Genomic DNA, 24,215 nt, shown 5'->3' with positions numbered 1-24,215 from the left:
AAAAAGGGATAAAAGTGCATACTGCAAAAAGAATTGGATTTCATAATGCACACTTACAACTCTAGATGGCACTGTATAGCTAGAAAGGTTTTTACCTCATGAATTCCTAATAAACTTTTCATTCTTTACTTTTTAATAAACATTGCATTATCAATTTACCATCTCCTAGTATAGCATAATGATATTTTATATGCAAATTGCAATGTACACAAACTGGGAAACGCATGGCTTTGGGTGGGATTCAGCGCATTCACTGCTCTATTGTGACTTTTGGGGGCGACATGCAAAATCACATCCCACCGTCTGACTGGAGTGTAAATATGAAGATGGGAGGACTGTGAACGACTGTAAACTAACCCATCGTGACACGACTGCAGTCTCTTTCTTTCTTCAATGGGAACAGAGAGCTTCTGTTGACTGGGGCAGGACTTATATGGTGGAAATATATGGTGGGAGTTACAGAATTGTGAGGGTGTAACGGGACGAGAGTGTTCAGTCAGAAGTGCTGTCAACACGCGTCAAGACCTGAAGATGATGATTTTGATATTTTTGTAGCACTGATGAAGGTTGACAACATCGCGCAGCATCGAGGCCGATCAAGGTCAGTTAAAACTTTTCGCGAAATGACCTATTATCACAATGTAACCATTGCTCCTTGTCCTATTTCGAAACGTCATATTTTCGCGAAGGTGATCGGGATTCGAACCCGCGACGCACTGAAATTTCATGCCGAGACGGGATTCGAACCTCGGTCGCTCTGTTTAAAAACAGTCAAGAAACGCAGAACAAACGTTAAGTCACATACAAACAAAAACGTTTATTTAGTAAGTTATTTTGTCACATAAGAAACCAAACTAGCAAGGACTGACAGCGGTTCCTCATGAAAATGAACATTTTATAAAACTGCAGTATCCAGAATTGGTTAGTTTTACTACATATGTGATTACAGTAGTGAGACAATATTAATTTGTGTTTCTTATATAGTTTATTACAAATGCTACCTGGTTACTGTAGTAAAACAATGGTAAGTGTGTGGTTAGTGTACAATAACAATTAGATATTGAAGTTAAATGGTTCATTTTGATGCAACCCAGATAACAACATAAGTGCACGACGTCCCTGTTGCACAGGCTGAAGTGTGATTCGGTAACAGAGATGAGAGATCCTCCTCCCCTGGAAAACACCTCCACGCAACCGTGCGCGTAATTATTGAAGCCGCAGGCAATGCGACGAATCGAGGCGAAGAACTGACCGATCTAGTTTGTTAACTTCTCTTGCGTTCGGGCTGTAAATGAATGACTGCGGCTTGCTTTCTGTCTCACAGTGCCGTGAATCTCACAGCCGCTGCTGGGATGGATGGAGACGCGCGCAACAGAAGGTAAACATTGACAGATTTGCTCCTCTGCGCTGGGTTTGTCTGTTTAGTGTAACTTTAGTGGGGTTGTTCGTGTCCTGCAGTACCTGTTTAACTTTGTAACCTGTAAGTTAGTTTAGTTTTCCTCTGTGTGAGGGGTTCAGACACATGCGTTTGAACTGTATTTACTGCAACACGATTATTGTCACAATGGAGCGAGTTTTGAATGAATATGTAAATAACGAGGAAGTTTGGCATTGGGTGTCAGCCTGAAACGTAACTTTGACAGCTTTTCATTATTTTTTTTGGAGAAACGAACCGATGTCATAGATATGTCTGTGATTTCAGTCAAGAAAACGTACGATCTTTGCTGATCTTTGCTGACGTTTGTGCTGTTGTTTTCCCATGAAAACGCCACTTCCGGGAGGATGTTATGGAACGGTCTTTTGTTAGTTAAAAGGATATTTACAGAAGACTTAACAGGATGGAAAGCGAGGGCATGTGACAATAAGGCACTAGAAACGGGGACTGCTTTGGCTGTTGCTGAGATGTGTCAACGTGTCCGCCATATTGGAAAGGGCAAAACTGCTCCACCAACACACAAGCTCAATAACTTACATTTCTAAATTGATTTCAGTGCTTGACAATACAGAGTTTTCTTTTCTTTTTTGTTTACAATAAATAAGTTACTCGGCACAGTTAGTAAACTACATAAAGTATGGATTATGCACCGTTGGGACTGATGGATAAATGTAAACATTTTGGTGTTTTGTATCAAGAACAGTGTCTTTACTTGTATGTGTTTATAGGGCATTCTAAGCCTGTCCCATATGGCAGCGACATGTGATTAAATGGTCAATGCAGTGTTGGTGTACATTTATAAACAACACTGTTATTGTAGATGATAGGGTCTGATAGGAAATTGAATGAAAGTTCGTAATGTAAATGAAATGTGTTTGGTCATTACATACCTGGATATGATGATGGATTATCTGGTGAAACCTGTGTGTTTATATAAAGTGGAGAAGTCCTGGGAAGAAAGAGCATGTGCCTTCCCTTTGGTTTTTTAACCACCACATTTTTGGGCTGCAAAGGAAAGAGCTAATGATGGATATTGTGAGTTTTGGAATTACATTTTTGTAAAACTTAAGTTAGTTTAATGTGTTTGGAGAAACCGGACAAGACATATGTGAGCAATTTCTTAAAGACTGGGCTTTTAAAAGTTTACTTAAAAGTTCTGTTGCCATTTACTTTACATGCCTCTTTCTTCTTTTTGAAAACAAGAAAATATCAAGAATTTTGAAGCTGATTCTTTTCCATACTATGGAAGTGAAGTTGCCGATCATCAACTTTTGTGTTCCACAAAATAAAGAAAGTAAAAGCGTAAATGACCAAAGTATTTTTTTGTCTCTTTAAGAATGTGTATATGTCAAACCATAGTTCTGCTGTCCCGGATGTGTGTTTGTTTATGAGACGCTGTGGCTGTAATTAAAATCCATGTTGTTGCAGGCATTGCCTCGACCTTTGACATTAATGCATTTCCTGCTTGCAGAGCTGAGAAACGTTCTCGGGCACATGTGGAGGTCATGGGAAATGAACTTTTGGGAGGAGAGAAATCTCTGGAAAACTCTCCTGGTTCATTTCTTTGCTGAGGAAACGAGCATGTAATTGCTTTTAAAACTACTACTGTACAGATCTCATAATAAACACGTCCTATGGTTTTCATTTCCCTTTAGATATGACTGAAGATAAACATCTAGACTATGATGTTGTGCTTCATTTGATCTCCAAAGCATTTGTACTTGGACTTATCGTGTGTTAAAATCTAAAGCTTTGGGGCTATGGGTTCACAATCACAAGACTCTACCCAGAAATGAAAAGACGTTCAGATATACTAAGCAGACATTTGTCCTTGGATACCACATGAGACAGATTATCCGTCTATATAATGAGCGATGGGATCTGGAATCCTGTGTTCACATTAGTCAAATATGATCTTTATAAACATACTTTGGACTTTAGGACTTTGGAAATTTGTGCTCAATGGCTTCAGATTTAGATGATGTCAGCTCTGAATGTTCCAATGGCTGGAAGCATTTTCTATGAAATCCGAGATATTTTCCAGCACATTCTCAAAGCTGGTTTTCTGCTGTTAATGTTTCTCTTACGTACACACGTTTCCTCTCCCGTTGGCAATAAGCACATCCCCACGTTATTGGGATTTTAATCGGAAATGATTGGACGAAATTGTAACAGCAGTTGTGTAATTCGGAAGCTGGATTTTGGTTTGTCTGGCCCTGTGCGCCAACAGACCTGCAGACCTGTTGTGCGATGAAACTCTATTTGGAACTACACACATAAATGATTTTCCAAAGTTGCCTAATTTATTATAACTGTCTGCACACTTGATTTAAACATGAGTCTGTTTCCACATGCCGGTCTGTCTTCACATCATTTGTGTGTGAACAGTGATACTTTATGCGTTAAATTTATGCTTTTATCCGTACAGTTTTTGTTGTCAGTGTGTGTGTTGCTAACGCTATGTTCTGCCATTTTAGATTCAGGAACACTTCTTCACGATTTACGCATTTGACCATACTACCTGAATTTGTAGACGGCACAATAAGCCTGGCGATTCGCTCTAGGCCTGCCATCACCTGACTTCAGATTCAACCTGCATACTCATCTTAAACAAGCTCAGAATTGCAAAAGATGACAGAGAGAAATTAGAGAATTTTCAGCTTCATCTGACTGCAAATATGAAAGCAAGATGTGAAACTTCACAGGTGTTGGCAGGACTGTGGCGTGCGCTGCTGCAGTTTGGCTTCTTTCGCTTTTGACATCTGTTCTTGGAATTCGGAGCTGGACGGACAGTTAGTTGTGTGAGTAGCTGTCAGAACGTTTACTCACTTATGTAATGTTAAGTGATCTTTGACCATTTCAAATGATCAGCAGGGACCACTATGGCCCTATGAAATCCAATTTAATTTTTCCCATATTCCCTATAAATTTTCCCCAAATTCCGTTTTTTACGTTTATAATTTTCTGGATTCCGTGGTTTACTGTACAATAGTAAGTGATATATTTGCCCACATAGAAAACTATAGAATAAACTATATTAAAAAAGCTTCAGTGGATACTTTATACTCATGGGTGGGTCCCCATGAGTAGGTATGCAATAAGGATTAGGTCCCCACTTACATATAAAATCCAAGTCCAGATTTAGCTGATGTCTTAAGTCTAGTGTTGAAAGTCACAGTGTTACAGTATTGGTGTAATTATGTTTGTCAAAGATGAACGATGTTTGTTTAAACGCAGGGCTAAGTTTAATTTGTTTTTTATTTCTAAGCAACGTAAACATGACATATGATGATTCTGGTACGGAGCCAGTGTCTGTTGATGCCATAGATCTGCAGCACATACCATAAGTCATGACTCCTCCGCATACCGCACGCACAAGCTCTCTCGACAGCTGTATTCAACAGAATACTTTCATTAGGAGAGTTTTTCTGTGCGACACGAGAGCCGATCTCCCCTGCCTCCCCTGTTTGAAGAAAACAAGGCCTTTATTTTTGCATGTTGTGTATCTCAGCTCTGAAAGAGCGAGTTAGTGGCAGAACTCCAGAGAACGCCTGAGAATGAAGGTGGCTTTGTTTCGTTGTCGGTCGTGCAGTGACCGTAAACACTTTTGGAACTGTGGAGAGCAACGTGCACCAGATTGATGAGTTTGGGGTGAATGGGTTGTTGTGTTTTGGGTAGGTGGGGTAGGTTGACTCTTCCAGTGGGCAGATACTGCGTGCTAAACCACATTCCAGAATATGATGCGTGTCCAGTTCCTCCAGTGTGATTCGTTTGTTGGCAGGATTCTAGCATGTTGTCAGCGATGTGTGTACGCTTACTGTACAGAAGACGCCCATGAGCACTTGAAGACGGGCTTTACACGATGTGTGTTTGTAGACAATAAACTCTTTACCGTCCTCATTTTTGATCATATTTTTAAAACATTAAAAGCCGCCAGAATATTTGGCTTTATTGTGTATTCAAAAATGTTAGCACAGGAGAGCAGAAAGAAAAAACACAGCATTTGCTTTTAATTTAAAAAAAATTCAAGCTTCATTTTCATCATCAAAATATATATATATATATGGACAAAGTTGTGTTTTTGTGTTAATGTGTTAAAGGGGTCATATGGCACAAATCCATGTTTTTCTGTGTCTTTGGTGTGTTTTAAGTTGTATTAGACATAAAACAATGCAAAAATAAAAGCGTCGGAACAAAAGATGGATTCTATCTAAAAGCGAATGCTCACCCAGACCTGCCTGAAACTCCTCGTGTAACCACACCCCCACAAATCTTTGACTAAGACAAATGTGTATGACTTGACTAAGACTGCCCAAATGTAAACGTAAGTAAGGTGTGCGTACCTGTCAGTGCAAGTGATTTGGAACCTGATGTTCCAAATATGGTAAGAGAAGTTACATTTCCGTCACACGCTTGCCGTATTCGACCTATAACTACGCACTTATTAACTGGCCAATCATAGCACACATCGATTTTCAGAGCGATGAGCTTTGAAAAAATTTGCGCATTTCAGAGAGGCGGGGCAAAGAGGAGATACAAACATGCACGGTATGTGGAAAATACAGCGTTTTTTAACCTTAAATCATGTATACACATTACATTACATGTAAAACAAACAATAATATTAGTTTTATCCGTGTCATATGACATCTTTAACAAATAGCACATTTACACAAAATGGATATAAATGATGATTACGTGTGCCGGATGTAACAGTCAGAGCCGACTGAGATTTTAGCGGAAAAACGTCATTGCTCCATGTGGGTATACCCCGTTTGAAACAACATCAGCGTGTTTATACAAACAGAATTGTTATTATGGGCTAGGCTCCTTCAAGACACCATGAATACAGCGCAGTCATTGTCTAATAAAAACGTAATTTAAATTTGAAAAACATGTTGCCAGACCCCCGCAGTGTGCTGTTTTCTAACACAAGAATGCGTCTTTGTGGATGGCTTCATGTGCACGCTCCCTGACAACCTTCACAATCACAGCAGACCTTCATTCACCTCATAAAAGCACACTGAACCTGCTGTGGGAACTGAAAGGATTCATAGTTTTGCTGTTGAAGACTTTTCCACCTTCGTGTTTTTTCTTTTCGCGAACACACTCCAAAGCCACAAATCCATCTGACTGCATTAGTGAAACCTCACACACAAATCCTTTTCAGCCATGCGGTTCTGTTCATATTGTAAGAGTGATGGATGCATGACTTTATTTGTTAAGCGACGTTTGAGGATTAATTTGATGGGTTCATTTCTTGGCAGCTGGTCCGAGATTCGTCATAGTGATTCGGAGAAAATGGTTTTAACAATTTGCAGTTAAGTTGTATGGTGTCACAGAATCACAAAGTATTTGGTGGTTGGCTTGGTGTTTGCCAAAGCATTACAATTGTTTTGATTTTAACAAACCTTGTTGACTTGGCCCAGTACAAAACCACACAGAGCACCTTAACAACTCCCTAGCAACCAACTGGAACACAATCGCTATCGCCTAGCAACATCCTCCTGGAATTCATAGCACCCCAGCATTTGGACAACTTTTCTTAGGAATATTAAAACCGAAACCTATTACCACATCTAAAGATCTTTTTAATATGATATCATGGTATTTTGTTTTGTTCGGCACATGAAAATCCAGATTTTCCCCTCGTTGTCATTTTTCTGGGAAACTTTAAGCATATTAACATCCAGCTGTCGTATCGATTATGAATCAAAGTTACTCAGTTTCGGACAGTTGAACTGGACGGGACACACAGAACTGGACATCTGCTGTCAAACTTCTTTGTCTTGATGTTTCTGACTGTGTTTTGTCGTGGTTTCTTTTATCACATTTCATTACAGATTCGCTGTGAACACATTGAATTTTGTCAAATCTTTGATGTAATTTTAATTGAAGCATACAACAGCTGTGAGATTAAGTTTAGATGTCAAGACATTTTGTAATGCTTAATAATAAAAGTTTCTTAAAAACCTTAAAAAAGGTTTTGTTCCTTTTAATCAGTTTTTACATATATCCTTTAAAAAGTTTAGTCACTTGCTTATTCTATATTATATTTATTTACTTTTTTCCACAAGTACTGAACTCACCATATAATGGCACAAATGTAACTGGGAATTATGTTGTGATGCAAATAAAATCCCAATAAATCAAAACTTTTATTTGACTATTTACAGTGGTTTCCTTTTATATGAATTACATATCATTTTTATTATTATCAAGCAGAATCTCGATGCCTAACCATTAAATGCTTTTTAAAACAGTGCACATCTATTCTGAACTCTTATTGGATGATTTTTCCTCCTTATTCGGCACAAGTCATTTTTATAAAAAAAATTTTTAAACAAATTGACTTTGAAAAAATTAACATGTACAATAACATTTATATGATTATAATTTGAGTTGTAGTGTATATTATTACATATAGAGACAAGCCCTTTGATATGTTCCACATCCTGTTCAGACAGGAAGTGTTAACTCGATAAAGTCAAAGTAGAGGCTTCCTGAGATGTTATAAGTTGATGAAAAATGAATTTGGAAAGGAACGAAGACTCAGCAGAGGGAGCCACACGGACATACGTCCATGTTATGAATATGGAACTAGAATTATACGGATGGCACAGCAGTGAATGCATTAAAACACTGACGCAGATATAAATTTTAGACTTCTGAAGTCAAGAAGCGTCTGGTGACTTTTGGATGCTACTGTGTTTAATTGGCTGTGGATGGAAAACTCGAGCTGGTGTATCTCTGGCAAATGTGTTATCTGTAAACAATGTCTCTTTGTTTCTGAAGAAAGGACGTAGTGTAAAAGATTTAATTATGACTCCAGGAGAAATACTTATCTCCCTTGACTTTTATGTAAATGCTCTCGAGCTAATAAAGGGGAAACTCGCAAATGTGTCAACCCTGTGTATTCCAACTCGGCAGGCAACACCATTATTGGGCAAAGTGGATTTGAATTTCACTGCCCTGTCGGTAAGCTGATCGTTTAATTCTGATGACTTATCTTGTTAATGGTACAAAACATTCTTGCGAGTGTGGGATTTGAAACGTTTCTCTTCAGCATCGCTTATCTAAATGCCTGGCAGATGTTTTGACCAGTCTGTAGAGAACAAGATTTTAGCTGGCCTTGTTTTTCCGTATCTCTGTTTTCTGTGGTGGGAATGTCGAGGTCAGAACATTTGTGACCCGGGGAGTCTTGTGGGTGAAATGGTAGAGTGAGAGTTCATCGACCAGTACACTGACCTTCTACATGACCTTTACAGTATGGGGGCGTTCGCGGGTCACATCTGGATCACCCGGAGTGTTCTGAATCTAGTGTACTGACTCTCTGTCCTATACTGATCTTGTCCTTCGGCACTGGTCATGGGAAGGCTGCTTTAGTGTGGGCCGTAAATGTTTTACGATTCTCTTAAACTTTCTTACCTTTCATGTCTATGTCCCATTAGCTACCTTTTGAGATTCTGAGTCTTTAGTGGTTTCCCTAAAAACACACGTTGATAGAAGATATCTTTATTTATAATATATTGAAATTGATGATTTTCTTGGCCCTGTTGGTTTTTATCCTGCACAAAAAGTACCAATTATCTATGAACAATGATTGCCTTTTTTGACATGTCCCTACTGAGTAAATATTAACTACACCAAAGAATATTTATCTTCTCAGGTTGTTCTTTATTAAATGTAACAGGGAAAGGCCGTGATGACATTTTCCAAACCGGTTAATAGACGTGTAAAAACACCAGTAGTACCGGTGACACAGGGGTTTGCTGTGGGGTGGTCGAAGATGCGCATGACGCATTTTACTTTCGGTTTTGAATTCGCATCAATTCGGGAACGGCAATTGCTTAAATCAATGGTGGGCTCAACAACTTTCTTAATAAAAGCACACAAAAGTACAAGAAAGTACAATGACATTTGCTTCTGTTAAACACAAACCTCACAAGACGAATAACCACTGCACACACTAAGCAAAAATATGAAATTAATAATAAAAACCTTAACGTCGGAAAAAATATTATGTTCAATTAATGGCAAAGCACCGACTTGAACTACATGTTCATTGACAGAAAAGCATTCTCCGTCGACTTGTTAGTCAACACTTCACTCTCCTCACATGATGAATAAAATCTAACTCCTGCTGCTGATCTTTGCTGTGACACTGTTTGGTCTTTAACTAAAGTAACTGATTTATTGCTATAAAAATTCAATGTGATGCTGGGTGTCGGTGCCGTGGTGGACAAGTGATGTAATCGGTTGGCGGGTGGACACCGTGTATCAACGGTGACACCAACTTTCGGAAATTGCCTATTATTTAAGATGGTATTTGAAAACCGTGTTTTGTTGATTTTTAGAGTATGTGTCATACATATGTTGTATAGTTTAACACAAAATAAATGGGATGCAAAGAGGAAGTAAATTCATGTCCAGACACTGTATTTTTCTTCTTCTCTATTTTGCCCCAGTCTCACTCCCCTTCATCTTTCTCTTTCTATATCTTCCCATCCCATAATGCTTTTCAGAGTAATGTCCTTTCCAGAACTTCTCTAAACAGCTTGTGTTTACTGTGAGTGACCCCGCTTACCATATTACCAGCTGCAACTGCGGTTCTGTGTTTTGTCTTTCCTCGGGGAATAATCCCCCCAACCTCCTGCAGTGACCCGGCCTGTCTGTCAAACACTTCTGACCAATCGGAGTCATTTCTTCATCTCACGTCCCACCCATTTTGTGTGGCTGTCATTTTATCATCATCTAAAAGATGACGGACGTGAACCATACGCAGTAAGTCAAACTAAGTCATGTGTTTGTTCTTTGTCGACAATCTGTGTGTACATGCATAATGTAAAAACACAAAGGGATTAATGTGATGATGTGTTGTGTGCTCGTACTATAGCTCCGTCCCACTGCCTGTGTACAGCAGCTCGTGTTTTTCTGGAAACAATCGTTCAGCTCTCTTGTATATAAATGTGATCAAACTAAATACTCTTCAAAGATACGACGTAAGCAATACTACTGTAAAGGCACTCAAGATTACTATGAGATTGGCAAAAATTTCCTTTGATACGCGATCTTTAAAACTTGGAGACTTTAGAAGACTTAGAGGACTGTAAGATAACTGTTGGCGTGCAGTAAGACTTCAGAACTCTAAATGTGGACGGCACAGCTCAGATCATTTGAGGTTGGGAAAAGACATTGAGATGCCGGTCTGTTCTGAATGCAAATGTGCATTTGCATTTGCAATAATGATAAATGCAAATGATAAAATGCATCTAGGCTCATAACTACGGTTAAATGTTGATGTCAAACGCTAGTGTTAAATACAGTCGAATACTTTTTTTTTCACATAAACTTGTCTGGTAGCTTAAGAGTTAGCCAGATGGTTGGTTGGACGCCAACACGAATAAAGCTTTACATGGCCTTATCCTTGAAACCTACGCAATGGTAAAGATAAAAGAAAAGCCATTATGACCCAGACTGCATTAAATCCACTTTCATTAACAGTGAAGATAAACGTGATTTGTGGCAACCACAATGTGTTTTGTGTGGTGAATTATTGCCTGACAAAGCATGAAACGACCAGGAGAACTTTACAAACCAAACATTCAATATTCTTGCTTATCGTTGCATGGTTTCACTTCTTTGTCATGTAATTAATTTTCAGTTTTCATACGAGTAGATTTGACATTTTTGTTTACTTTTGATGCTTTTGTTTCGGTTGTGCAGAAACATCTGAGAATCTAGTCAATATACAGTATCTACGTATGTAATGTATAAAGCTATTTTTGATTTTCTTGCCCTATGTTGTTGTATGTGGAAATTCCGGCCTAATTTCCAAACATAGCCAACATAATGCCCTCATTCAGAGCCGTCACACCCATACAACAGATCTGCGGAGAGGAGCTGTCAGCAGCGAGCGCTTTGACCATTCCCACTGTTTTTATAAGGCCAAGGGAAAACTGGCAAGATCAACATCTGTCTCCAGCGAGGTGTGTGGGTGCTGGAAGCCTCGATTATAAAGAGAGAAAATCACCAAACCCCATCTCGCAGATCTGGTGACACTCATTGTGAAGCTGAGGAAATTGTCGTGCCGCGGTAAAATGGGAACTCAAGGTCACGTCTTCCTGCCTTTCTAACGCTCATGTTGAATTAAACTTTCCACTGCGCAAACAATGATACGAACTTCAAATAGTTGTGCATAAACTGAGTCAGAAGCGAGGTCTCATTCAGACATGTTCTCCTCGGCAGGAATCAGGTTTGAGCATGCAAATACTCTTTGACTTTTAGGCAGTAATCTTTGAAAGCATATGACTGGAATTTGTAGGGCCTCTCCCTCCATCCACCAGATCGTTTCAGGCTCTTTATCCTCTCAGAGGAAGCTGCAGGTAAACCTTTTATCATAAAATATTCTAATCCTAGATGTATATGTAGTATATGCCTCATTAGAGACTTGTCATGTCGTCTGCCATGTTGGAGCGTTCGGTAGTCAATCTGCCAAAACACACGATTACTTCAATTTTACTATTAAAAGCATGGTTATGCGAGTGAACGCAAATTTATTGTGTTTAGAAGTTGATCTTTTTTTAATATTAAAGCCCAAATTCTGCGTAGGACCTACGGCGTAGCCTCTATGCCGTAGCCTACATGTCGGTTTCATTTATACTTCTATATCGTTGACCACGTCGAAAGGCAGCGACCACTAGGCGTCAGTGTCCTTGCATGTGTTGCTTGTGTAACCAAGACAAGAGCCGAAGAAGAAGCAGCTCGTTTGAGAAGGCAGATTTGAGATGTTTAATACAGAAGAACAAATATTTTACATAGATAATTCATTCGGAAATGCGTTTGAGTAAACATGACTCTATCGCAGAGTTTTTTTCGTTTTTTGAGGGAGGGGTTCAAACAGACCAATCCCAGCGCTTGTGGTGCACGTAGGGTCCGCGTTGAGTTGACGTATTGTTACATTTTTGGAGAGGTGCACGTCTGGCTACGCCGTAGGGTATGCAGCTCTGTGTAACGGCGTAGGTGTTTTGCACGACTATAATTCACACGTAAGGCTTGTCACACGACTGCTCTCAAGTTAGGGCTGCACGATAAATCTCAATTCCCATACGAATCGTGATTAAATCGATGTGGCTATCGCGATTGTGAAATCGCAAAGGCTGCAGTTATGTTTTATGCGCATCTTGTTCGTCAAGCACGGCTCTGTGATCTGTGGGAAATGCTGCTCCATCTGAAAGCACTTCCCGTTTGATTAGCTTAAAATGTGCATTTAAAAAAGCAACACCCGTCAAACATCATCATTATAAATATACTTTATTATCATGAAAGTATCTGAGGAGGTTTGAAAAACAGTGATCGAAAGATGCCAGATGCAGATAGGAAGACGTCATTTGCTGGTTATACGTGTGGTACTTACATTTACATTTAGTCATTTGGCGACTTACATTGCTTTATCCTATACATTTTACATAGGTATTTGCAATCCCCTGGGATCGAAACCACAACCCACAATGCTCTTACTACTGAGCTACAGGAAAGCACTTCTTCTATGGAGCATTGGAGTATTTGTGCGAGAGCGGCCTCTGGCTTTTGGATGCAGCTGCATTTAACAGTATTTCACTAATAAACTGATAAAACATCGCAGCCATCCTCCAAATCACATGTGGTTTCTTTTCGATTCATCGTGCAGCCCTATTATTTATGTATATTTGTTAGATGCCTTTCACACCAGAATGTTTAATCATTTTGTACTCTTTACTTGATCCGCCTAAGTGCACGGTTAAAAACTTAATTGCGTTTCATTAGTTACGTTTGTTTAGCATCGTTTTTTCGCCTCGGTCCCCAACCGATGTTTTCACAAAACATCATGAAACCCTATAAATTAGTGACTGCCCCTTTTGTGTTTTCTGTCCTTTATGAAACAGTCAGACTCGTGTCTGTCAAATCACTGTTGGAAACCGGGAACTGACAGCTGGGCTGAAGAAGAACTGTTTGGATGAACCAGTTTATCTCATTAAGTGAAATCTGCAGTTTTAACAAAACAATCTGTTTCTTCCTACGCAACGGTCTGGTTCAGCGCCTCCGCAGGCTTCTGTTTGTGAGCTAGTCACATGATAAAGAGAAGAACCCAGCTGAAAGACGGATGTGTGAATCACAGATGTTCTTTGAAGGAAAATGCTGAAGATGTTTTAGTGTATTAGCGCACGATCGGTGAGTCAGTGTCTGTCAGGAGTGACTCTTCTCATCACACCTGATCAAAGGCATTCGTGGAGCACGATTTAATTATCTGGTGTCTTAACAGCAAATTAAATGATTTAGAAAGTGTGAAGGCCCATTCACATCAAGGACTTCACTTGATAGTTATTGTCCTCGGTATGAAGGGTTCCTGAGTCACCCAACATTATTGCATCCTTTTTAATTCAAAAAAATTCGGTTCAAATTCTCAGAAAACACACGTTCTTCACAACATTCGTGATAAAGTGATAGTTCACCCAAAAATGAAAATCCTGTCATGGTTCAATCACCCTCATGTAATTACATACGTGCATAAATTAACACATGAACACTGAGAAAGATATTTGGAAGAATGTTAGTCATTTTCAATTCTGTGACAGCATTGACTGCCATAGTAGAACAAATTCAACAAATTCGTGGAAGGTGGCCTGGAACTGTTTTCTTAATTCTTCAAAATGCCTCACTTTGTGTTCAACAGAACAAAAACATTTTTTTCCTACTGTGGTGGTGGACGATGTCACAGTACTGAGAATACTAACGGTCTTACAAATATCTTTCTTTGTTGCTAACAGAACAAAGAAATGTTTATATGTTTTAAACATCCCCAAGGGTGAGTAAATGATGACAGAATTTTCATTTTTGAGTGAACTGGCCCTTTAAATCGATAATTTTTTGGCAGTTATCACCTCATAACCGTGACTCGATTGTATTGACGTGATCTCATGAGGAGTGAAAAGCCCAGACAAACATGAGATGACAGCCAGCGCAGAAGAGCCGTGTTGTTGTTGTTGTTCTGTTAGCAGGTTTAATTGAACCTCTGGGTCGTGACATGCCTGAGCAAGAATGTGCAGAAATACTTTTGTTTCACTCATCTCTGGGTTTGTTTGAAACGGATTTAAGGTGCGGTCACACTCGCCCTTGAGCATGTAAGTTTTATTTTATTATTAAGCGTTTTTATGCTTTTCATCATTTTAGTTCACCGTCGTTAACTGAAGAGTTTGGGAATCCCTGGTTGAAATTAAAAATGACAATTCTTATTATTTAATGAAATATTGCACAGTTATAGTAAACAGCTTATCAATGTGAGTCATTTTCATGTACCCTCGTAATCTTCAGTTAAAATCTTAAAATGTACTTCCGCCCTGAAATAACAATCTATCTCGGATGACACAAACTAGACGGCTTGGGCGGAGCATCCTTTAACTCCTCCCCCTTCAGCTGTCAGTCTGCTGCCAGTTTCATTTTAAAATCATCGGAACTGCTGCTTCAACACATTCAATTGATTCACAGTGAAAAACGCAAGCCACGCCCACTCATTTTTCCTTTGAAATTCCTCTTCACTCAGGAATGTGTCAGAATACTGAAGTAAAAATGAACACAACTTCCGGGTCACGGGGACTTCAAAGCATAGCAACTCTGTCACTTTAAAAAAAAATACTTAAAAAATGTATAATAAAAAGAAACTTTGATTCATTTGCTACATTTTTTGAAGCTTGAATTAATAAAATCTTGTTTTAAAATTTTGGCTGAAAAGGCAAATATTTAGAGACATTCCACATTTTCATTTAATCAAACCTCAGGAGTGACAAAGTCATCCAACAGCAATGTGAAAGACTGACAGAATGAAAAGACTGATGAAAAAAAATAATTCAAAAATCACTTTGAAGCTTGAATATGTGCTCTTGCGTCCGGCCTGCCGTATGTTTGCATGGGTGGAGAATGATGAATGCAACACAGACACAGCTGAAGTGATAAGACTTGATTATATTAGAAACACAATCAATGCTGTTTCAACAGGTCAGTCAACAGCGAAAGATCAAGTACTTCATGCTAAATCGAGTGATACTGGGATGTTTATCTCACACGCCCCTGAATTCACTAAGCTCTCAGTTTCAGTTTTACATTTTTAAGTAGTTTGAAGATTATAGAAAAAGCAATTGCTGTGGAATTTTGCCTTTGTTGGTATAAACAGTTAAGTTTGCACATATAATTTGTTCTAGAGGTTGTTTGAGTTCGTATATATTCATGCTGAAACAGAGTTAACATAATTTTATAATATATACAACAGTTATTATATACTTATATACTATATTAATATATTTATATTTATTAAACAATTGGCAGTATGACCACAATCAGCTGAAAGACACACACTCTCTCACACACACATGTACGCACAGACGCACACACAAACACACACACACACACACACACACACACACACACACACAGCGGTGGTGTTGGGGGTTCTCTAAATTTCTGACAAGGCATACTGGTGCCTTACGCCAGGGTGGGAGGCATAGATAATCTGTGATGTCATTAGAAAGGGGTGTGCCATTAAGGTAGGCCTGCCACTTGAGTACAGACTTGCTCTATTCCAGTCTTTCTCTCTCTCTCTGACTGTGTGGATTATTGGAATATGTCACCTATCTAAAAAGAGGATTTTCACAGCACAGCCTACGAGGTAAGAAATCAAATGGAAACAATAGTATCTGAATCTGGTTTTGATGAGAGCCTTCTTGTGTTGTACCTGTGGGCCAGGTAACTCTACGGCACTGAATGTTTGCAGAGTCGATCTTGTCGGTGCAAGTTCATAAGTGACTCAGTTTATTCTGCCATGTTTACACGCGTTTAAACCAGTCACACGGCGGTACGTTATGTGTTTGTTTTCATTGCACCTTTTACCTGGAAAAGAAGTCATCCGGCAGGTGTTTTCAAGAATCACACCGTGGGTGTTTTGAGAGTTTGTCTGTACAAGACTAAATACGAAGAGCGTTAGGATAAAAGTGAAATGTGAAACAATGATTTCTGTGTGTTTTCCTTCAAACAGCGGTGCATTGTTTAACTGCGGTCTTAAAATATCCCGGGTGGAGTCGGGCACGGAGCAGGAAGGTGTATTTCGGATATTGTTCAGTTCTTAAGATGTTTACCCACCTTTTCCCAAAGGGTCAATTCCAGCAATAGCACACAATACCCCTGTAGGATCTCGCTCGGCTTTGATGTGATTGTCCCACATTCACTCAGCATGCTTTTAAAACTCTCTCCCAACAATCCAGAGGCAACAGTTGACATGTTTCGGGAATTGAAATTCCGTCCAGCGGCACAACTGTCGCTCCCGGGAAGGCGCCTCCCACGGCAGCTGCAATAATGCGAGCTGGAATGCGTGGAATTCCAGTGACCCCCCCAAACGTCTTCTAGATATTGTAGCTTCCCAATATAATACATATTAATGTTTTCCCTCCAGCTGCGGTGGTTGCGAGCGCTTTAATAACGCAAGTTTTCTTGCTGTGTAAGTCATGTAAACATTGATTAGTGTATAGTAGCCGGCCCACCGCCGCCCACAAGACCACACGGCCTTTAATAAAGGTGACGGACAAGACACGATACGCCTGGTTAACCCACAAAAGTCAGACAAGATTTCATTCTCAAGGGAATGAAATATTTGTGTCTGTGTTTTCTCGTACTCTTTCTCGTAGTTTCAGTTTAACGTGGCAATTATAATTGAATATAAATGACATCTGGGCAATATATGGATTTTTAGATGAGATGAGGATATAAAAGATATAAAATGGCAGAATATTGCAAATATTGAATATTGTTAAAAATTAGGATTATGTGACAAAAAATGGCATCAGTAGGCATCTCACGAGTTTCCCAAAACATAACTTGTCATGATTAAAATGGCGACAGTAAGCGACACAGGAGCAGATAATCAATTTGTCACTTTTTAATTATTTATTTTTTATTTCACAATTCTGTTTCATTACCTCAAGCAGCATTTACATCCTTTACTCTTCGTGCTCTTAAATATTGTAAATGTATTTTACATTTAAAAAAAATATTGCGGAAAAAAATGACCTTCGTTATTATTCTGGACTTGGAGCAATGGCAAAAATGTTTATTAATTAATACACTGTTAAATTTGGGAAGATGAAATCATTTAAAGTTTAACCATATGCAAAGAAAACAACAGTATAAAAACTTTACATACAGTACGTCAGGGAAAGTGTATCCAAAGATATTAATATGAACAAGATTCACCTTACAATGAATGGCGAGAAATGCCACGCTCAATATGGCAAAGGAAGTCCAGCCTTCTGGTAAAACAAGCCAATCGTCAATAAGTAAATACTGATGATTCTCTGGGGCGGGGCTCTTGCGAAGCGCTTGACTGTCTATTCGCAGCAACAGTAGATGAGGCGACCTCGTACACGTGATTTTTAGCGCAATTTATGCTTAGCAAACCAAAGTTATGAAACGGTTAAGTCATGCTTTATTATTGATCAGAAATAAGCTGTTTAATGGTGATTTTCCCCAGCGGCTTTTTGAAAACCCCCGAGGCGTTGCAATTGCAAACATGGCCGCCGAGTGGAATGACTTCCGTAAACAGACTTTGGTATATCTCTCGCCCTGATGTTTAGATTTGGGATGATTAAAGGACCACTAACAAGTTATGTGCTCAAAGCCTATCTTGATGGATGTAAACAGCATTAGTCTACTGTACATTAAGTGATTCAACGTCCTTCAGTTGTAATAAAATACAGTAGTAAACGAAAGTACAGCGCAGCGTGATGACGTCACGACCATGCGACACCACCTTGGACCTTTGACCACATTTGTTCTGAAGTTTTTAAGAAAACACTGCGTCTAAGTGTGCCAGGACGCACCAAGATGAAGTTGGTTGAGAGAATGAGCACTTGGCCACAAGATCAGTTGTTTTTCACAGATGTTTTGATTAAACCTCTTGTCGAAGCAGATCAGTTTGGGGACTGGATGATCCGGCCCAGTCCAAACGTGTCTGCGTGCATGTAACACTGATGTCGTCCGTTTAATTAGTGTTATGATCACAACATCCTGTGCAGAAAATTGATGCTTTGATGTTTTGGCACGGTCTTGTTTTGGAGACAGAAATTAGCTGCACATGTTGTCAGATTTCTTTTGTAAACTGCAGGCAGGTGTTTGACATGCATGAGAGAGTTCTAGGTGTGATCCGCACAGCTGTTCACATGATCAAATTGTAGGTTTGGCTTATTAAAGAATTAACTTATCCATGCAGACATTCTCAAGACATCGAGTCACACGGTTACATCAGTATTTTGATAAAATGACATAATGATGCAAAGAATGTAAATTTCTGAGCCCAGATTGACTTTGGTGTAGTCTCAGCCACAGATGTCACATTTATGCACTGCTGGATGAACGACTGACGCATAATAAACATAAACTTCAAGAGGTTCAAAATGTTGTGATTGACTGAAGGACTTTCGGGAGATGTGTGTTGTGTTCTTTAAAGGCCAAGACACATTGATCCGTCAAACTTCAACAAACCAATTCATTCTAAATCTAACAGCCAGTTTACAGAAGTGATGTGTGTATTCGTGGTTTGAAAATGAAAGCTGCCGGCACACATGTTTGATTTGGTTTCGTGTAGGTCCGGGCGATACAGTCGAAAAATGTATCATCGATGTAATGTTTCATATCATTCAATATCGATAATTATTATGATACATTTTGATAGCCTTTATTAAGACCAGTGAAAGATGAGGTTTAAATTTGAGCACTGTATTATTCACACTTTCCCAATTTTAACTGTATTGCTGTGAAGTGTTTGGTGATAAATAGCCTTATTATAATAGAGAGCATCAGGTTAATTAGGTGACTGTCACTTTAAGAGCTAATGCTAATACACATCCACTGTTAACTTCACTTACAGACGGTTTCAAAGTGACAACATAAACAAACGTTACTGCGTGTAACAATCAAAAGAAACTGACAAGAACCGCTGTTTGGCTAAACTTGTCTCTCCAATATTTTGAATTGAGAAATTTAAATAAAATAAATATACAACCAAATTCAACAAATCACTGATTATTATACAATAACATAATACAAATTAATGTTAACATAAATCAAATATAATATAATAAATTGTCATATTTTTTGACACCAGCCAAACACTAACCGGGAGTTAACTGGGGGTCCTTTGAACCCACTGTCTTTATGTGAACCTTGATTGTTTTTGTGATAATCTTGTGGGCATTTTACAGCTAAATAGCTAATAAGACGCGAAAGAGAACTTTGTTTTCTAAATGTTCTGTGTGCACGCGCATCGGATGAACGTCTGTGAGGCAAAACGCTTGAAAGATTCAACAAGCTAAACTTTTAAAAGCATGCAGATTATAAACTTTTGTGATGAAGAATAACCGCAATGTGTGTGATGTGAGAGATATACTGTACATACGCTGATTAAATGTGAATGTGTGTCGTGCCGCAAAAAAGACTGAAAATGCATATTATGTATGTTGTTTTATTTATATTTACCAATGATTAAATTATGTATAAACGTTAATTAATTAATGAAATATACAGTATTCATGTGTGAATGTGTTTGCACTAAATGAACTAGCACAGTACACAGACATATATTATGTGAACACAAACTTTTATTTTGGATGTGATTAATCGGTTGACAGCTCTAAATTAAATGCAAAAACTGAGATGCTGAGTAGGAGCAGGTTTTTGTGTTGTCTCTGAACAAAGCATGTTTATTTGTGTGTTTTTGTGAATGCTGTAGTTTGTTCAGGATGTGTGTTTAATGACAGTAATCTGTACATCTGATAGTTGAGTTTAAATGTAGTGAACAGTATGTGTCAAAAGAAAAGACTCTTCCAGTCAAGAACCAACACGTCGGTGATGTAGAGCTGCACGCTTCTGGGTAAATTGAGAATAATGATTCTTTTGTTGTTCTTTAAACGCAAAGTTTAACTTCCTAAATAGTATTAATGCATTGAAGTAACTTGTATATGAAATATTTCTACGGTAAAATAAATTCATAAAATGAGACTTGCAATTAAAGGTCTTTTATTTTATTTTCATTTAGACATCTACAGACCGCTTGAATGGGTATTTGAAGTAAGACACAACTGATAACCACAAGAACACAGTATTATCACCTGTTCACTGTTTAAATAACCTGAAAACATGAAATGCTGGACAACTTGATGAAAAGCTCTAGTAGCGCAGCTTCTGTAATAGCATAAACACGGTGATAAGGGCCATACATTCCCATGACGTGTTTTTACTGTAGTGACAGATATGAGCGCACAGTCAGTTTTGTCCGCGCTACAAACTGTAATCGTTATGCTGGGTTCACACCAAACGCAAACAATTGCGTTCCACGCTCGTTATTGTTCGTCGGAAAAGTTTGTTATTTTTTCGTGAATGTCACGAAATGACAAATATTTTCAACCTTTGCAGAAGACGATATTGATGCTTTATTCGCGTTTGGTGTGAACCCACTGTTAGTCTCGTTTCAAACCTGCCCAGTTAAGATGTGAAACATAGTCAGAACAATGTAACACAACCCTTAAAGACAATCATAAGAGCAGTTTTGTTGTTTAATAATTTACTTCATGTTGGTCTGTTATTTGACCTTAATTTGGGCAGACTGAGACCTTGTAAACGCATGCGAGTTGGTAACTCTCTGCTTTAATCCCAGTTAAAGGGACTTCAGGGATAATTTGACACAAATGATAGTGTGTGCCCCTTAGCTGTTATAAAATGCACTGTAACCCACTGCTTCCCGGGGCTTATTGCTTTTAATAAAAAAAATCATACGCGTTGCCAGGTTTCATAAAATAAATCAAATAAAATGATCATTGGGCTAGGAAATGAGGTCAGCCGTTATAAATCAGGGTATTTTATAACGGCTTAGAACTCTGCTCAGCCATTCAGAATCCAGGAACGGAAGTAACCGTTTTATAAAAGAGGCGTTTCATACCTCATGATGCAGCACCAGCACAGATTGGAGTGCTATGATTTTAGTCAGAGGTGTAAATTAATAGACACGAGAATCATTGATTTTCATTAATGTCATTTGTGGGTGTTTGAATGGAACGGAATGGAAGGTTTGAATGTGTGACTCTTTCTCATCATCATAGTTTCATTGGATCTGCATCCTCTGCTCCGGTGTAAACTAAACATCATCCAGCATATCAGATCTCATTCAACAGGTCACACACATTTTGTCTTTTCAGCACAATCACTTGTTTACACATCAATGTGTTAGTCAAAGCTGCCTATGTCAACAAAACACATTTTGTTGACAAAAGCACTTTTTTCCGACAGCAAAACTACTGCCATGCAGGGCCTTTTCTTTTCGGGGTACAGTTTCAGTTGTTTTGAATATAAGCATCACATATTCTAGAATAAACGTTTGTAGAAAACATTGTAGAAGTGTTAGATCCGCGGCAGTGGCTCTTAAATCATTTGCACTGGGCGTCCAGCATCTCTACACATACACATGACACATAAAGTGTGTGGAACAACAGTTATAAATGTTTACAACGAGCTGCTTGTATAAGATATTGTGCAAAATGACTATTTTTCAATATAAGAGAATATGCATTGTGGTCATTCCGCGTCAACTCCCATTAGCAAATCTACAGTATACTTGTGGCCTCACAATGTTTTATATGAATAAATAAAGGTACACTTCTGGAGGGACTCATATTTGGTTTTAACCAGAGAGCACGGGTACAATTGATCCCCATATCTCTCTTTATTGTGAAATAGGAGGCCTTATCAGTATAGATAACAAAAGACAAGTTTGTTAAGAACCAGAATCTAAAAGTGTGTCGAGATTAATATCTCTTGAGTAACAGGCATATCAACCTTGGAAATAGAAAACGAAAATGTGTTTTTTCTCATTTTGGAACCGTCAGTGTTCACATTAACTTTCAGATCTTTCAATCTCTGTATAAAGAAACAATCATGCTGCCATCTTTCTAAAGTCATTTCGCACCCCCTTTATTTTGGCTCAAAATGTTTAGGTGAAAGTTAATATATCCATTCACAGCATTTCATATTTGAGCTTTTTTGCCTAATTTAAGTCCTGTTTACAGAAAAAGAATAAAGAATATACATATAATTTTAACCAATGACATTATGTTGATCTGACTCAGAATGAGCCATTGCAGTTTTTCTGAATCCCAGCTGATTTCCTCGCAGTCAAACTTTGTTATGGTTACAGAGGTTGATAGTTGCAGAACCTTGAAATATCAATGTCGTACACGTCGTGTCAGGCCGTTGTTTGCACATGTGTCTGCATGTGAGTTTGTTGACTGATTTCTTCATTCAAGGTCTGCGGCTTTGCTTGCTGTTTGAAGTCATCTCATTTAAATTCATTTCATTGGGTTGCGTTGCATTGCTTCAAAACAATAAAGGTGTCTTTTTAGGCTGTGTGTTACTGTGATTTAACCATGCTTAATGTAGGCTCCTTGCTTTAATTGACATTTATTTAGTCGAGCAGTTTCGTCATGCGTGTTCTTGATCTGTGAGTAGCTATATAGAGAGACATTTGTGTTTTTCATGAACATAATCTCTTAGATGTGTATTGACCAGTTTTGTTAGACACTAATGCGATGTTTATGTTTACATTAGTTTTAGGCTGTCAGAAGCCCACGTGTTTACTTTGGCTTTGTTTCTTCTGCGCTGTCACTGCAGACGTTTCATTGTAGGCTTCTTTGAAAGCGTACACTTTAACGTTCAGTGTCAAAATGCAAAGAACCCTTTTTGGTAATTTTACATGTGGCAAGTCTTTAAATTGTTTCACATCCCTAGAACCTCAGTTTTTCCCCAGGATGCCAATGAAGGTAGTTTAGGAAGCTTTCTGACTCCTTTATAGATTGCAACTTGGCCAAACACACGAGGCACATTAATATTTTACAATGTCTTTATGCACTTTCAGCGCTTTGAAGTTTGGTTGTGTTGCAATCTATGGAGGAGTCAGAAAGCTTCCAAAACTACCTTCATTTGCGTTCTGGAGAAATACGGATGTCCAAGGGAAGTTTAACTACATGAGGTTGAGTATTTTGGGTGGAGTTCCCCTTTAAGGACATAACCTTATTAACAACTGATTTTAGTTTAGTTGAGCTTTATAGTTGAAACACATTCTAGGTATAAACATGAGACTGTAACATAAGCGCAAACCGTCTTTCATGTTAAATTTGATAGAGCAACAGTTGGAATCTTGCTAGGCAGGTTTTAATGACACGTTCATTGCTATTTCCATCGAAAACAACACGTTAGACATTACAAGTTCACTGAGGTTTCCATCAACAAGACCAAACGGTTGCAAAGAGTTAAAATGCTCGTGTCTACACTTGTGTACGGATGTGAAATATGTGTCTGGCCTAAGGGTCAAAGAAAGATGAAAAATGGTATTATGGTTGTTTTGTGCTTATGTGATTTTATGTAAAAAAATATACACATATTTACATTGCAAAAAATCAATTTCTTTCTAAATAATTTGTCTATTTTTATTACAAATGTCTTAAGTTTCTTTAATACAAGCCAAAATATTCAGATAGGATAAAAAAATGAATTTGAATTGGTACTTAAGAAAAAGCTGAAACTAAATTCAAGTTTATTTTTATTACCCCATCGGCAGATTTAGTTTCAGCCAAAAAAAGTCTTTGTTAGAAATATCATTTTTTGCAGCGCAGTGCTTTCAAACTATTGTGGCCCCATGCGGCTCAAAAACTGA

The 24,215-nt window shown here is 38.4% G+C and overlaps 1 protein-coding gene across 3 annotated transcripts in view; it reads left to right on the top strand.

The window, feature by feature from the left end:
• The first annotated feature begins 330 nt into the window (after positions 1 to 330).
• Positions 331 to 24,215, top strand: part of cobll1b (cordon-bleu WH2 repeat protein-like 1b) — a 43,476-nt gene continuing 19,591 nt past the window's right edge. Inside the window, exons 1-2 of one of the 3 annotated variants that reach the window (XM_056754878.1) lie at positions 331 to 601; positions 1,325 to 1,378. In XM_056754878.1, the coding sequence (XP_056610856.1) occupies positions 561 to 601; positions 1,325 to 1,378 (95 nt within the window). In that variant the 5' untranslated portion in view covers positions 331 to 560. Of the gene's footprint in view, positions 602 to 1,324; positions 1,379 to 16,029; positions 16,134 to 24,215 lie in introns of those variants that run through there. The other 2 variants (XM_056754879.1, XM_056754881.1) reach the window with 2 other exon arrangements.

Source organism: Triplophysa dalaica, chromosome 8 (genome assembly GCF_015846415.1).
Source record: "Triplophysa dalaica isolate WHDGS20190420 chromosome 8, ASM1584641v1, whole genome shotgun sequence".
Taxonomy (NCBI): domain Eukaryota; kingdom Metazoa; phylum Chordata; class Actinopteri; order Cypriniformes; family Nemacheilidae; genus Triplophysa; species Triplophysa dalaica.
Note: the sequence above shows the minus strand (reverse complement) of the source record. Positions and strands in the feature narration are given on the sequence as shown.